Source organism: Eimeria mitis, genomic scaffold (genome assembly GCF_000499745.2).
Source record: "Eimeria mitis Houghton genomic scaffold, Emh_scaff125, whole genome shotgun sequence".
Classification (NCBI taxonomy): domain Eukaryota; phylum Apicomplexa; class Conoidasida; order Eucoccidiorida; family Eimeriidae; genus Eimeria; species Eimeria mitis.
Genome location: NW_013568437.1, coordinates 14,105 through 28,329, shown reverse-complemented (window position 1 = coordinate 28,329; position 14,225 = coordinate 14,105). Strand labels below are relative to the sequence as shown.

General features: G+C 51.0%; 2 protein-coding genes across 2 annotated transcripts in view; one reads left to right on the top strand and one right to left on the bottom strand.

Moving 5' to 3' along the window:
- The window catches only part of EMH_0089010 (uncharacterized protein), a gene marked incomplete at both ends in the record, with an annotated part of 7,287 nt that extends 5,325 nt beyond the window's left edge, over nt 1-1,962 (top strand). Inside the window, 7 exon segments of the mRNA XM_013494690.1 lie at nt 220-334; nt 447-557; nt 690-753; nt 918-1,039; nt 1,288-1,443; nt 1,549-1,672; nt 1,823-1,962. Of these exon segments, the coding sequence (XP_013350144.1) occupies nt 220-334; nt 447-557; nt 690-753; nt 918-1,039; nt 1,288-1,443; nt 1,549-1,672; nt 1,823-1,962 (832 nt within the window).
- A 1,175-nt stretch (nt 1,963-3,137) lies between these two features.
- EMH_0088900 (uncharacterized protein) lies at nt 3,138-13,510 on the bottom strand (the record flags this gene model as incomplete). The annotated part of the gene is made up of 11 exons (XM_013494689.1): nt 3,138-6,196; nt 6,352-9,714; nt 9,844-10,038; nt 10,194-10,323; nt 10,439-10,542; nt 10,746-10,836; nt 10,991-11,310; nt 11,548-12,669; nt 12,793-12,942; nt 13,086-13,212; nt 13,346-13,510. The coding sequence occupies 11 exons, from the start codon at nt 13,508-13,510 to the stop codon at nt 3,138-3,140; spliced, it is 8,826 nt and encodes a 2,941-aa protein (XP_013350143.1).
- Nucleotides 13,511-14,225: the final 715 nt, after the last annotated feature.

Below are 14,225 nucleotides of genomic sequence, written 5' to 3'. Positions count from 1 at the left end.
TGTTTCTTTGCCTTGTTACAGTTCTGAGCCCTCAAGAAGATTTGCAGACTGATCCTTCGATGGCGTAAGTCCCAACAGACTTGTCCCCCTAAAAAAACTAAGACTAGAATTTTACCAGGAAATTTTGCGGCAGGCCAGGTGGTGGCTCTTTTTGGAGCCACGGCGGAATCAAAACCCCTAAGTAAGCGGCAAGGTTTCTGAGATGTGTGTTTATTTTAGACTCTCAACGGCTTTGGACAAACTTTCCAAGATTCGTATGAAGCTTGACACCTTGCAACAACAATTGGAAGTGCAGTCGCAGGAGGTCTCAAGCTACTACAGTGCTCTCAAAGCAGTACGTCTACTTCCCGAGTTTTTAACAGGGAGGTTACTGTAGCTTTTTGCCTTCACAGGTAAGCATTCCGACGAATGAATATGTGGACGGTGTTGGACGGTGCGTTGTTTAGGCTGACCAAGTACACAGCTCCCTCCAGCAGACTGCTGCCGACTGCCGTGTTTGCTATGGAAGACGTCACACACAAATGCAAGAGGTCGAGAAGCGTCTCAGCGTCCTGACGGTAATTTTTTAACAACATATAGGGATTCATTGATGCTCGCTGCTAGTTGGGGCGTGTATGAAGCGTTTCCGTTCTGTCTGGCAGACGCATACATCTTGCAGCACTGCCTTCATTGTTGCTTTTGTAATTTAGGCCCAAGATCTCCATCCTTGTTCCGTGGACGAGCTTGAAGAGCTTGCGCAAGAATTGGAAGGAAGTGCGCAGTAGCTGAGCTTTCCCTTGATGAGAACTGCCAGTTGTGTCGTGTGGGCTTGCCCATTTCAGCTGAACCACGTAGCACTCAAGTATTTGAATTTTACTAGCTAGTCTTTGTCAAAATGCAATATGCGGCTTCTATATTCTTTGTTTGCGCATACTCAGCCCAATATAAGTTAACTGTTGTCCAAGCACAACGGGCAGGCGGTGCAGCAGAAGAAGGCCGCAAGAAGCCAAAACAACTTCTGCCTTACTCCTCCAGCTGCCTTCCAGAGCCCAAGTCTTCAGTGAGTATTCGCAGTTGTGGGTTTCCATGGACTCAGAAGGCGTTCTGCAGTGGGGTAGCACATATGCAAGCGGGGGGCGTGAAGCCTATTAACACGACATTTGCTTGTTTAAGTTGCTCCTCGGCTCCTTGTATCTAATACTCCGGGATTATCTTCACCAATCTCCGAAAAGAGTTGGCAACGTTAAGATATATATATGCATATATTATATATACATGTGTGTGCGTTGCGGGTTGGCTCGAACTCAGTTTGCCATTCCCGAGGAACCTGTTGCCAGAATTGGTCCTGATGAGTGCGTCGCCGTACAAGAGTCAGCATTGCAAGAGATCAAGGCTTTGGGTGATGACCTGGAGCACATTAAAACTGTGCACTGCGAGTACAAAAGGGCTTACAAAAGGTTGCAGGTGCGTTCTAATGTCTTTCCACTGCTCCAAACCGTTGCGCCTATGTAAGTATCTCAACCATATTGTCAGCGCGTAAATTTGTCTGTTTACTTTCGTTCATTTCAGGGCATCATGACCCAGCAAGTAAATGGATATGACGTGGACCTGCAAAAGCTAGTCGCTATCGAGAAAAACTTGGAAGAAAAACTGCGCAGGCTCCTGTTTCTCAACGGGGACGCGAACTATGCCGGTATGCTGCAGGAGCTTCCTTTATGGATGAAAAGGATTAGTGGTAGATGTCAATGCTTGAATACTCCGTTCAATTTACACATATTCTCTGGAGTATCTGTACAACAGGAGCTCGCCCCGTCTGATGTGTTTGTTGTGCATCTGGATGCAGAGCTGTCAGATGCGCAAATGCAAGAATATTTCCGCATCGTGAACTTGTCGATCCGCAAGGTCTACAGGGAGCTAGCTCTACGGGAATCAGGCGACCGTAGACGAAATGAGCCACGCACCAGCGGTGGGTGGCTTGAGTAGACGCGGCCGAATGCAGACTCAAATGATCCGTAAGAGCCCTACCTGCTCATCCAACATGCTGTTATCAGCTTGAAAGAGCAGCGGATCTCTGTACCGGAGTTTCTCCGTTCAAAACAAGACCGACTGCTTTCAACTGACATCGAATCTGCATGCAGGTGTCAAGAATACATGTTGCGTCTGTAATAGACAGTACTTGACCTCGCTACGGTGCGTGTGACGTGTAGGTCCACGAAGTAGGAATGACTGTGGACAGGCCAGAAATGACCAAAGTCGTCTGGACGCCTGGGACAATGAGCCCGCCGGAACACGTAAGCACAGTGGGGATACGACAGTTTCCAATTTTTCTCCCCAGGGGAACAACATAGAGAGGAGCCAGGCCCTTAGGCATAATTTCCAAGGCAATGCTGGCACCACGCGGAACCCAGTGCCTGTCCCATTTGTCGCTGGCAGTGCGGCTAGCAGCATTGCCACTCAGCGCATGCTGGTGCATGACTCACGTTTAACACCTCGGCAGACGTCAGCTGAACGTGGGATGCCGCTTGAAACATTTATCGGGCAGTAGTTGGCATTGCCCTGAATTTCATGCAACTGACTGGCGGCATGAACGCCTTCTGTGCAATACAACTTCATACAGCACCTTTTGAATGCGGAAGGGGCCGTATGAGAAGACGCATTATAGCCACTTCTCATACTTGCTCATGCATGACTTTGTAGGGCGCCTAGTGCGCCTTATTATTGTATTCATGCAATCATTTGGCAGTCGTAAAACAGGTAAACCTCATTTGTTTCTGCAACAAATGCCTTATCATTGGCCCGTCCTTAGTGTTGACCTGCAGTTGACTCGGAAGTGGATATGCTTGTGAAAGAACGTCCAAAAGCCACTCGCTAAAGAGCGCAAACTTATGTAGAAACTTATGTAGAGCGCCATTCACTTCAAACTGCAACTGCAACAACCCATGTGAGTGCGAGTAAGTCGCGAAGGCAACCTGTTAGGGTACGGTAGTCAGCATACTTCACTGCAGTAAAAGGTGAAAATCGATTTCTTGTCATCTGGACAAGAGCAGAATGCCGAACCGCTAGGCCCTCAGATGACAAACGAAAATACAATTGAAGGCAAACGCTGTGCACTCGGTGCAGAACGTGTCTGCGACACTCGCAAGAGTCACATGGCCGCCCTACCGAAAATGACGAATGCGTTTCGAAGACTCGAGGGCTTCCAATTCCAGTCGTTTTCTTAGTTCCTTAAGTTCTTTCATCTTCCTCTCCTTTTCCTCAGCTTTCCGCTCTTCTTGGGCAGCTCGAGTTGCTTCTTGCTGCTGCTTCGTCTCCTCTTCGTCTGCCGACCACCGCCAGATCGTAGACTGCTCCTCTGCTATTCGGCTCATTGTCCAGTCGCCATCTACCCATTCCTTAGGCAGCAATGGGAGAGCAGTTTCCAACTCTCTGACAACTGCATTTCGTTGCTTTTGCAGCAGACGCACTTGCCAGTCAAAAAGGTCCGAAGGGATCAGTGCTCCTTGCAGATCAGGTGACGAAGCAGTCAGTACAGTACGCAGCGCTCTCGTGAAATCCTCGTTGTTTCGTGAAGTCATTGGTTGTCTTCCTTCGTTAGAATTCTGGCGTCCATGACCTAAAAAATGAGCTTGTTGTTGATGGGCAGACGCTGCATTGTTCCCTGCTGAAACTGATCTGAAGATATCCCACGAGTCAATGAAGAACTTCTGGTACATTTCCGAATCCTTGAGGTGAAACTTTTCAGCCGTCCAAGTACAATTTCTCGCAATTAATTCGGACAAATGCTCAACAAAAGTAATTGAAGTCTCCAAGTCTTTCTGCAAAACCCCCTTCTCGTAGTTATGAATGTATCTTGCAGCTGCGAAGAATACATTCGGCGAGTGCAGCGCTCCACTATCATTTCGTTCTGCCCCTTCAGTCCCATCGCTCTGGCCCAAAGCTAGCGCATCGCAAAAAGAAAGAACAGGCCCCCCGCTCAATTTCTTTGGGAAGTCAAGCGGATTTCGCGGCACAGTGTTAGAAGAAGCCAGCCTCCAAAAGTACACGCGTTGTGCGTCCGTGTGCCCTGCTATCTCTACCAGTGAGTCCCGCGGAAACACATGAAAGTCAAAGATACGGAAACCGACGATGTGTCGGACTGGGCCGCCACACAGAAGCCATCCTACGAACTTGTCCACCATATGGCTGTGCTGCTGCTTCATCCGGTTCTGTTGAGCAAGCTCTGCTGAACTGGCTTCAGCCTGAAATGCTTCTTCCTGCTTAACCTTGAGGAGGTCTACCAGTCGCCTGCGTGTACGCAACAGGGGCTTTATATATGTGGAGACGAACGCTAGGCTTGACGGAGTAAGCAATAGCCGACTTTCGAGCTTTAGTTTTGCAAGGGAAGCATGTTCGTCCTCTAGTAGGGGCACCAATTGGTCCGGAAAACAGCGGCTCATCACGCAAGACCAGTTATTACACGGGCTCTCTGGTGTCGCAACTTGTGTGCCATTCACGTTGCACGTTTTGCACTCCGCCTTTCTATTGGATATTTTCGTGGTGTTTATCACCCACATCTCACGCTCTCTTGCAAGATCAGTGTCTTTCTGGATCTCCACCGCCTGATCAGGTCTTAGTATCTCAGCTTCTTGCAACCACGCAAGGAGAGTGTTCTCCAGTGTGGTTCCAGTTCCGAAGTTTCCTTGAAAAGACGATGCCCTGTCCGGCGCATATCGCCCCACATTAATGTGTCTAGATGGAAGGCCTGACTCTGTCACTGTCCTTGTAGATGTAGCAAGCTCTTCCAGCAAATATTTGAAGGCTAACTTCGCCCACGGAGGGCCTTCAGCAAGTGGACGCCCCCTGGAAACTACTTGCAAGTCCCCTGCAAGCCCCAGCGGCACTCTGCAACAACTGTTGGCGCATTGAAGTAGCAGTTTTCCTGCATAGTCCGGTAAAACACTTGCTGACAAACTCTTCCAGGTTGTCAGTCGTTGCATTTCAGAGAGCGATGGATGTTGAGGGAAATGCCTAAGTATCAACAAGGAAACGGGCAAACCCCACATGCAAGGTTTGGCCCCTTCAGGAAGTTCGGCTGTTTTCGATGGTCGAGGGGAATGCAGAAACGTCAGTGACTCTCTTATAGCCATAGCCAAGAAATCTGAATGCTCGGATATTTGAACGTTCATCTTTGGTGTCTGCTCTCGGTGGCTGTTGGCCTCCATCGCCAAGACCCGAGACTGGGATATCCGGGTACAGCATCGGGCGCGTAGAGCCGTAGTTCTTCCAGGAGTGTCCATTTCTGCTCCGTGCAAGTCGAAAATGAGTATAGGAGATAACGAAGCATGTATGCCGCCTTCAGCGTGTCCTTGTTGGTGCTTTGCACGGTCCAGTTTCTCCCAGCACGGCGCGCCTCTGTCATCAGCAGGCGTAGAATGATTCTGGGTACTCAGATTTGGTTGTTCGCCTCTACCGTGTGGCTTCCTCGCCCGTGAGCGGAGATACGCAGTAGCTGTTGTGGCTCCCATACGTTGTTTGTGCTGCAGTCGGCTCTTGGGGCGCAGTAGTTGCTCCAAAATCCTGTCTAGGCACGCACCAACAGCCGATGGCCGAGATTGAAATCTGTCATCTGGATCATTCGCGCTGTCAGAGGAAACACTATAGTCATCACTGTCACTGGCTTGATTTTCATCGTCTCCAAAATTTGTTTCCGCCCATTTCGGGGTATCCGTGCTGCACTTGTCATTGAATTGAATGTCCTGCTGCTTGAAGACGTCACTCATCACAGATCTGGCATCATTCAACAGTGATATATCTGCATCTTTCCACAGGAAACGAGGAACCAATCCAAACTCGCGGAACCCTCCGAACGATACCACAGCGTAACACACAGCGCCCCGCAAACATAACGGACAGCAATCAGCCCTTGTTGAGTCATTATACGTGTGGGAAGGCCCCCTTGCACCGTCGCCAGACGAATAAACAACGCGGCCTTTGGCTGAACTGCTCTGTCCTTCCTCCTTCAGATCGGGATTACAGGGGCAGCACTTGCAGCAATAGCACAAACAGCGTTTCGACAAAAACATACACACAACAGGCGCTAACAAAAAAAGAAGTAACTCCTCTAGATGCGGCAAGGGTGGCAGCAAGGAGGCAGCACTAACGTCTGAACCTCCGCTGGCAAGGCCGGCTGACGTATCCCATTCGCTCAAACCGAGCAGTAAGAATTCCCGTGAGTAGCCTTCAGACAAAAAGCAGAAGTGAAAAATACAGGAAATGCACTGGTGTGTAGTCTACCGCATAGCTCACACAATGGCAGTGCAACACTGTGACATTCTAAGCGAAGTAGCAAACACAGACTGTATTGTGTAGAGAACGTAGTGGCATTTGCCTTACTTCCAGGGTAAAATGGTCCATTGCTGTGAAGAATCGATTGCTCCGATATGCGGCAAACACGGGCTGTACTCGGGCGGCAGTGTTGCCTCCTGCGCCTCCTTCCATCTTCATCTAAGGCTAAAAATGACTTAAAGAAGCGATGCGACACGCTGAAGACAGGTTCCCTGTCTGAAGAGTAAAAGTCATCTTCATCACCAGCACATCTCTGTGACACTTCGTTGCTACCAGCTATACACGAATGAAGAGAATGGCAGCATGCCCTGCTCTCCTCCCCTCGACGTAGTGATTCACCGTGGTGGCAATGCCGGACCCCAGGACCAGCCTCCGCCTTTACCGAATACAAGCGAGATGTAGAGTCCTTCATATTTAGATAAGAAGGTTTACTCGCATTAGATGAGTCCTTTACAGTGTCCTTCCAGTCCGTTCCAGCCTCCATTTGGAACAGTTTGCCAGAAGAAGGATTTTCAGTAGTGACTGGACGCGCTGGACCTTCCTTCGGTCGCTGCAGCTTCGACCTGCTTTCTAAAAGCAGCTCGGCCTCATCAAATTCCGCCTGTTGTATGTCCAGCAGTCTGTTCGCCGCTGAAGTTGCCAATGATATGATGTCTTCCAGAAAGCTTGTGCTTACAAAGCCGCCCCCTGCAGCGCGTTGGGCTCCCTCAGCTGCTTCCAACAGCTGTTCCTCTATTTGCTCCTCCTCTACTGACGACTCATGTGGTACTGTAGACGGAGATTGGATATCCGCCACGTTCGACCCAATGCCAACACGCGGCGTAGGGCTCTGTGGATCGGCAAAAGGTAGCATGGACGCCCACAAAGGTTGGCTGATGCATTCCAGTTCAGGACCCCTCAACTCTCCCTGCCTTTTGCCAGTTGCCCTCATATTGATCCCATCTGTAGCTCTGTGAATCCACTGCAGCAGTGCTCTGCGGTGACTGTCCCCAAAGATAAGTAGCTGAATCCTTTTGGAGTTGGGTTGTGCATGCACAAGACCACAACATCGCCAGTAGGCGCTAACAATCTGTGTCGCCTTTGAAGCTGCTTTCAGAAGCCTGCCTACATCTTTAGTCGGCTCTACAGCTGAATCTCCAGATGTCGTGGACCGTAATCGTTCCAGTGCAGTTGCAGCTGAAGCTGCTAGACTGTCAACCGCTTCTTCCACAAGGGACGCCCACACAGATGCAGTGGGCATGTGGCCTTGCTTCTGTTCCTCCAAATGGCGAAGCAGCCCACGGCCCTTTGCCCTCTTGGAGTCACCACGAGCCTGCTGCTGTCGTGCCTGTACCTGCTTACTGCTATAGAACTCCTTCACAGCTTCTGCGACTCCCTGTATGTCCGTCGGGAGGAGTGCACGGCAGCCGCTGCTAAGCAGAGGGCCAAGCAACTCCTGCACTCTGATAAGAGGCCCAAGGGGTGCCCCAGGGAGAATCCCTTTGAAGCCAAAATCCCAACCTTCACAAAGTAGCAAGTCTGAGAGAGGTACAAAGTTCTTGACACTAAGAGAAAAGAATTGCAGGGGCCCCAGACAGCTGGCAAGCCTTCCGGTGAATGACGGATGCATGAATATTGCCGTAAGCTCCTCTCTAGCCCTATCCATCATGTCTATCTCCGATCGAGCAATCGGCCAATTTCCCTGTTGCTCACATAGCAGCTGACGCAACGCGCGTGGTCTCTCCAACAACGCGGTGTACATCAATTGAAGCAACCGTCGCGTCGTTCGGGTTTGAGCGGCGAAGAGGATTAGACGGCAAATAAACCCTTCAAGATTCCTCATGGCTTGTAACCATTCAGACGATGAGACTGTATCATTGCTTTTCCCCACCGATGGGAAGTCGGGCATAGGATCACTTCTTGCTCCAGAGTATGCAGCAAACCTCGTGAGCCCCGAGCTTTGAGACTGCGCAGCACACCACGCCCTAACCTGCGAATCTTCGAGGAGTCCAGATGTTTCAAGTCGTGAGCAAAAGTCTTCGAACTCCGCAGAAAGTTTTGCATGGGACAACCTCTGGCGGTTAACCCACGTCCTGAAAGAGTTGTACAGAAGAACACCTGCACCACGTCCGGCATCCCCCGAAGGGTGTCGAGCATACGCCGAATCAGAGAAAAGCGCTAAAGGATCGGTCTCTCTCAGCAATATTACGGCCAGCCTTAGAAGGACGACCGTGCTACAACTGCTGCGCAGAATTAGCCCCATCTCTCCAAAGAAAAGCTGCTGGGACCAACGCTGCTTGTTCAACTCAGTTTCATTGCCTAATTTAGAGTTAGCCTCACTTTCCAGGTGACCCTGACGGAGTGAAGGTACTTCAGAATAATCCTCCGGAAACGTGATAGAACACACGCAGCCTACTACAGAATCGTCGATACAGTGCTCCCCAGAACCCTGAGAATATCTGCACTGCAGCCGTTTCCTCGAGGAACCGTCTAGCGCCCCCTTAGATGAGAAGCTGGTTGGCGATCCGCGCGCCTCCGACTGAAAACGCCACGAGCTCGTGGAAGCTTCCCAGCAGCTTTGTTTCGCCGCTTCGACCAATGCGTCGCAACACCGTAAATCCGGCCTCTCCCGGAACGACTCATGGCACAAAATATTAAATGCAAAATGAGATTTCGGCTGTTGACCCAAGTTAAATGGGGTCTGCATTAAGCTATCCCGGACTCGGCTAAATCCGAATGGCATACACGCAGAGGCAAGGACTAGTTGCAGACGCCAAACAAGCCCTTCGATACCCCTTCCCCAAAAATTCTTCGAAGTGAATTCGTTGGATGGCGATGCCATGCTAAAAGAGGGTGGCATCGCTCTGCAGGATTCTGCAGATCTCAAAATGCCAACACGGGCTAGTTTGCGTGAGATGGCTTGGTGCTGGGAAGCCACATCAGCAACCCCCTGAATAGATACTCCGCTCAACGCGAGAAATCGCCTCAATTGCCTCATCTCTTTCACTGAGTACGGATGCCTACAGTTCCTCGGTGGCACTGTGTCTCCCTGATGCAGCTTTTCAGCACTCGCCGTCATATGACTTTGAAGTTGGTAAAGGCGGTTGCCATGTACTTCGTGCAGGTGTAACATTGCCATAACATCAACACATATGTCGCATGGAATGAATTCACCCCATATGAAGCTGCTTGCGTCGTCCGATCCAGTGCATGGTGGCTCTTGCAGCCAGGGGGCCTGCTCACAGTCGTCGATCTTCTTGGTGAGGCATTCACCTGGTTCGCATTTTGACCGGTGTTGTACTTGCATCCTCTGAGCTGCCTCAGGAAACAGACTGTTCCTTAGGCGGCCAGCAAAAGCAAGCCTTGCTGAGCGAGCCACCATCCACCGTAACAGTTCTACATCAGAAAGTTTGGACGTTTTAACTCCTCTGGCTGCAGCACACACTGACCGCAAGCAAATCTCGTCCATAATACCTCACATATCGCATCATGGGAACGTGCAATTCTTGGTTAACCTTGTTGTGGGAACAATCTGTTGGGTGGGGAAATTCATCATCTCACGCTGGCACTCAAAAACGGTCTGCCGGTCGCTGAGAAGAAGAGATGCAGCCCACAAGCCTGCTGGAAAAACTCCATACGCTCTGGAAAGAAGAATGATTCGAGCAACCTTCACGGGCAAGGCAAGAAGGCAGGCCAAGTGGCCAAGGGGCGTCATCTGCGTAAATAAAGAGGATTGAGATCGCAGGTTGAGAGCGCCTGCATAGGCAAAGTAACACAAACTCAACTCCCCCTGTGGGGTTAATGTTGCCACTCCTCTGTACGGCTGCCTTGACTGTCCTTCAAATGCAACAAGGCCGGCGCTTCATGCCGGTGGTATACTGAGAGTTACGGAGACTATATATGCTGCTGACCCGATGCTTCCATGCTGCATAGAGCTTCGTACACTCTGCCAACATCTGGAGGGTCTTGAGCTTGAGAAAGGAAAAAGAGTGAAGCGTCAGTGCTCTCGCCTGGGAGAGCTGCCATGACGTCCGCAAGTACCTGAAGCGCACCATGTGCTGGCGAAGTGGGCAAGGCAGTAGAAACAAATTGACGAGCAGAACCATCAGCTAAAACATCAAAGAGGGTCCAGCACCCTGCAGAAAGGTTTCCTTACGTCCTCCAAAGGAAGCCGCTGGAGCTCAGGCAAGGGAAATGGCTCAAGGGACATAAATAGTTCTCGTGGTATCAGGCATACGTACGCCCCCTCTCTGACGCGCCCTGTAGCACCAACAACTTGCATTTGGCTGTCTGTATCTGCCCTCAAGAATTCGTAAACATTCATTAGGCGGCCAACAGCGCTACCCTTCAGGCAGCTCGCCCCGCCGTGCCAAGAGACTATTTCTGCTGCTTGGCAGGGAAAGTGTTATTAAGGCAATAAACAGGAGCTCGCGGTGCTGGCAAGTATCGTGAACTGTGCTTACCCGTTCTTCCCTTGCGCTGGTCCAGCGCAGCGCGGCTCGCCCACCGTAGCTGTAAACGGTGGGCTTTCGTGACGGCATGCACATGCTTCTCCTGCAATGGAAACATTTTTGCAGTTCATCACACGGCGCACTATAGCTTGTGACATTAGGATCGGCTCAGAGCGCCGGACCGTCGGAGCTGAGCATTTATTAGCACTACATCATCAGACGCTAGAAGCTGCATAGGGCGCGCTGCTCAGACCCACCTTGACAAGTGCGAAGTCTATGACAATGCAAACGTCTACAAAAGTAATGCTGCTTTCCGCAATGTTGGTCGCTAGAATAATCTTCATACACGTAGAACGTGGAGCATGTTGTTTAGCGTGCTTCAATTCGTCCGTCTCAGCATCACGATGGATTCGCAAGATCTGCAGATCGACTCTCAACTGCACTGGCCCTTCACTTTCTCGAATGATGTCAGTTCTACTGCACCCGTGTGGATCATCCCGAACACTGCTTAGAGCCACCGAAGCCTCGGCTTTTGCTTGGTCCAATGCTTGCTCCATGCGTGAGATCTCCGGCTTTCCTGCACAGCCAACAGCGACCTCAAACTTCCCTTAACTAGGCAACATCTTCCAGAGTATTCCCCAAATAAGGCCAGAAAAATTAACGCGTGTAACGACGGTGCGCTTCCGCTCAATTTGTAGCTGCTCGCCATTCAAGGAGTCGCCGAACTTACCAGGAAGGAACACGAGGACGCCCGGCTGGGGCACGTTTCGGAGTAAGCACTGAACGTGTATCAGCAGTAATAGACGTGCCGCACTCTCGACACACCAGTAGTTTAGTCTGGGCTTTTCAAAGCAGAATTCGTCCCCCCGGGAAGGCACTTCACCTTCCTCGTCCAAGTCGGTGCCAGCGTCACCGTCGCAAGGAGAGTCGTGGTGGAATGTGCTTCTCCTGCTGAGACTGGTTAGCGCCTTCCGTTCATCCGTGGCGCCTTGCTGTGCCACCGTAGATAATATTCCACCGCTATCAGGATCTATGCCCATATAGCGCAGTAGTGTTGGGCTTGCAATGTCCAGAAGGTCTGCAGCTGTGGCGGTCATGCTGAAGCGTGCCAAGTCCACAATGTCGTCCCAAAATAGCTCCTCTACCGGAAAGTTGGTGTGTCTCGCCACTTCCACGCAGTTCCCTCTGGCGCGCGCTGTGCCCGAAATCTGCCTCCAATGTTGTCTCTTGCAAGAGGCCCTTGATGGCATCGAAAGGTGCTGCTCTTGGAACACAGCCGCCAAATCCTTGGATCGGCGGGTCCTCCACAAGCAAGCAAGCTCGTTCAAGGGAGTCACCAAACTCCTAGCCCACCTAATAAGACGCTCCCGCTCCCTTATCTCATATAGTTGCTTCTCCGCAGCTGTCAGGCCCGCTGGCGCCTTAGGGGAGGCTGAATGGGCGGCATTTAGGCGTGCAACCTGAAGTGCCCCTTTCACTCGCAGAAGGCATGTTTTTTCCATCCACGCTGCGTGTTCCGCCTGAAAGATGTTCAGCCTCTCCCCCGCAAGGAAGGTGGAAAAATCGTTGGCGCTGATGGTTGCAGACATAACGACTATTCGAAACGCAGGTAGCTCCATTTGAGCACGAACAGCGGCCACGGTCATCCTCACAGCAAGACACTTAAGCAGCAACAATGCCATGTCGCAGTCTATAGTGCGTTCATGCACTTCGTCAACTAATACGAAATCATACGGGAAAATTGACCTCAACTTATGGCCTGAGACCACCTCCTCATTGGTTGAGCCCCCGCTGCAGGATGTCTGCCCAATCATATGCAGCTGACGGAGAGCACCAGTAACATACTTACGCAGCATGCCGGCGGTCACGAACAGTAAGCGAGTTTCATCCGATTTGCATGCCTCTTCGTGCCCCACATGGTAGCCAACTGTTTGTCCTGAACACACGGCATAGTTGTAGAAGGCGTCTTACAGCCTGTACGCAGACCATGGTGCCCTTAAGCATGGATAGGAGGTTGTTGGCTCGCTATATGCGCGCAGCTCTTCTGCCTTGCGCATACCGAGTCTATCGTCGCCGAGGAGCTGCCTGAGGCGCTCAGCAGCCATCTGCGTCGCAATGCGCCGAGGCAACGCTATCAGAAGTCGTGCGTTCTTATGCTGTAGTAAGAGAAGCAACGGTACGATTGTTGTCTTTCCGCATCCCGTTGACCCTGTTGAAGGACAAGACATCGATACCGACTAAGCGGTAGAAATTATCCTATAACAACGGATAAGAACACTGAGTAGATCGGCAGTGGCACAACGATATCACTGGTATAGCTGTGCAATGACAACGCAAGCAATTTATCCCTACCGGTGATAACTGTAACAAGATTAGATCGGATTATTTCGAGCAGTTCTGCCCCTATCCGAAGTGCCGGAAGAGCCAAGTCCGACGAGACTGCGACCTCCACTGAGTCTGTGAGGCGTATTGGTGGAAACTGCAGCCAAGGCATGCACAATGGCAGCGCAGGGCAAATGCTGCGTACAAACCCCGCAAAAGCCCCCGGGGCTAACAAGCGGTTTCTCAAGTACCCGGAGCTCTTTAGAGAGATTATAAGTATGCTGACTCACCTGCATGCCGAAAAGGTGCCTGAAATCGAAAGGGACGTCAAGAGGCAGGGCTAGGCGTTCCGGATGGCCACCTAGCTGTCTTCGCCAAGTGGGCACCCATGGGAAGTGCCCTGCTGGGCCCGTCATATCGGGTGCAGAAACACAATCTGTTGGAGAACGCCTCATATTTACTTCGTAGGCTACGCCCCTGCCGCTGCTTATTATTGTCTCTCCATGCCGCCGACCAGCAGGTAAGTAGCCCGTAAGTGACCCCAGACACAGGTATTTCTCCCCTGGGAAAACTTAAAAAGCTGGCCCTCAGATAGTACATGAGATTAAAGCATATTTAAAGCATATTTGATGAGGTGTTAGGGATTTAAAACCGGCGGAAGGGAACCGGCACACGTCGTAGGCCTATGGTCCGGTGAGGAGGCTAAACAAGCGGTGAGGAATTAAATTGTCTACGGCGCGCTACGACGAGGAAACCGCACGTCATGTTTCTTGCTAAGGAAGAAGTTGGTCCCAATATCCCGTGCCGAACAGCACGAGTTCGTCATGTACTGAAATAACACGGGGCTATTATCTTGCATGCTTGGGCATTGTATCGGAGTAAGGAGGCTCTTCTGCCCCCTGATTAAGCCAGTCGTAAGCTATTTTAGATGTCCCATCCATAGGAGGGGAGTAAATTTATGGAAAAGAAAGAAGTAATATGCCACTGCTCGGAGGGCCATCATCAGGACCACTGCCCACTGCCGGATCGATGCTGAATGTGGCTTCTCGTGTCCAGCCTTGACGACGCCCAATGTCTCGTACTGTAGAACCCTAAAAAGAATGAAAAGTGTGCAGTGATCACTTAGAGGCACAAGACAATCCTGTGTATGTGTGTTATCCACCTTCCCAC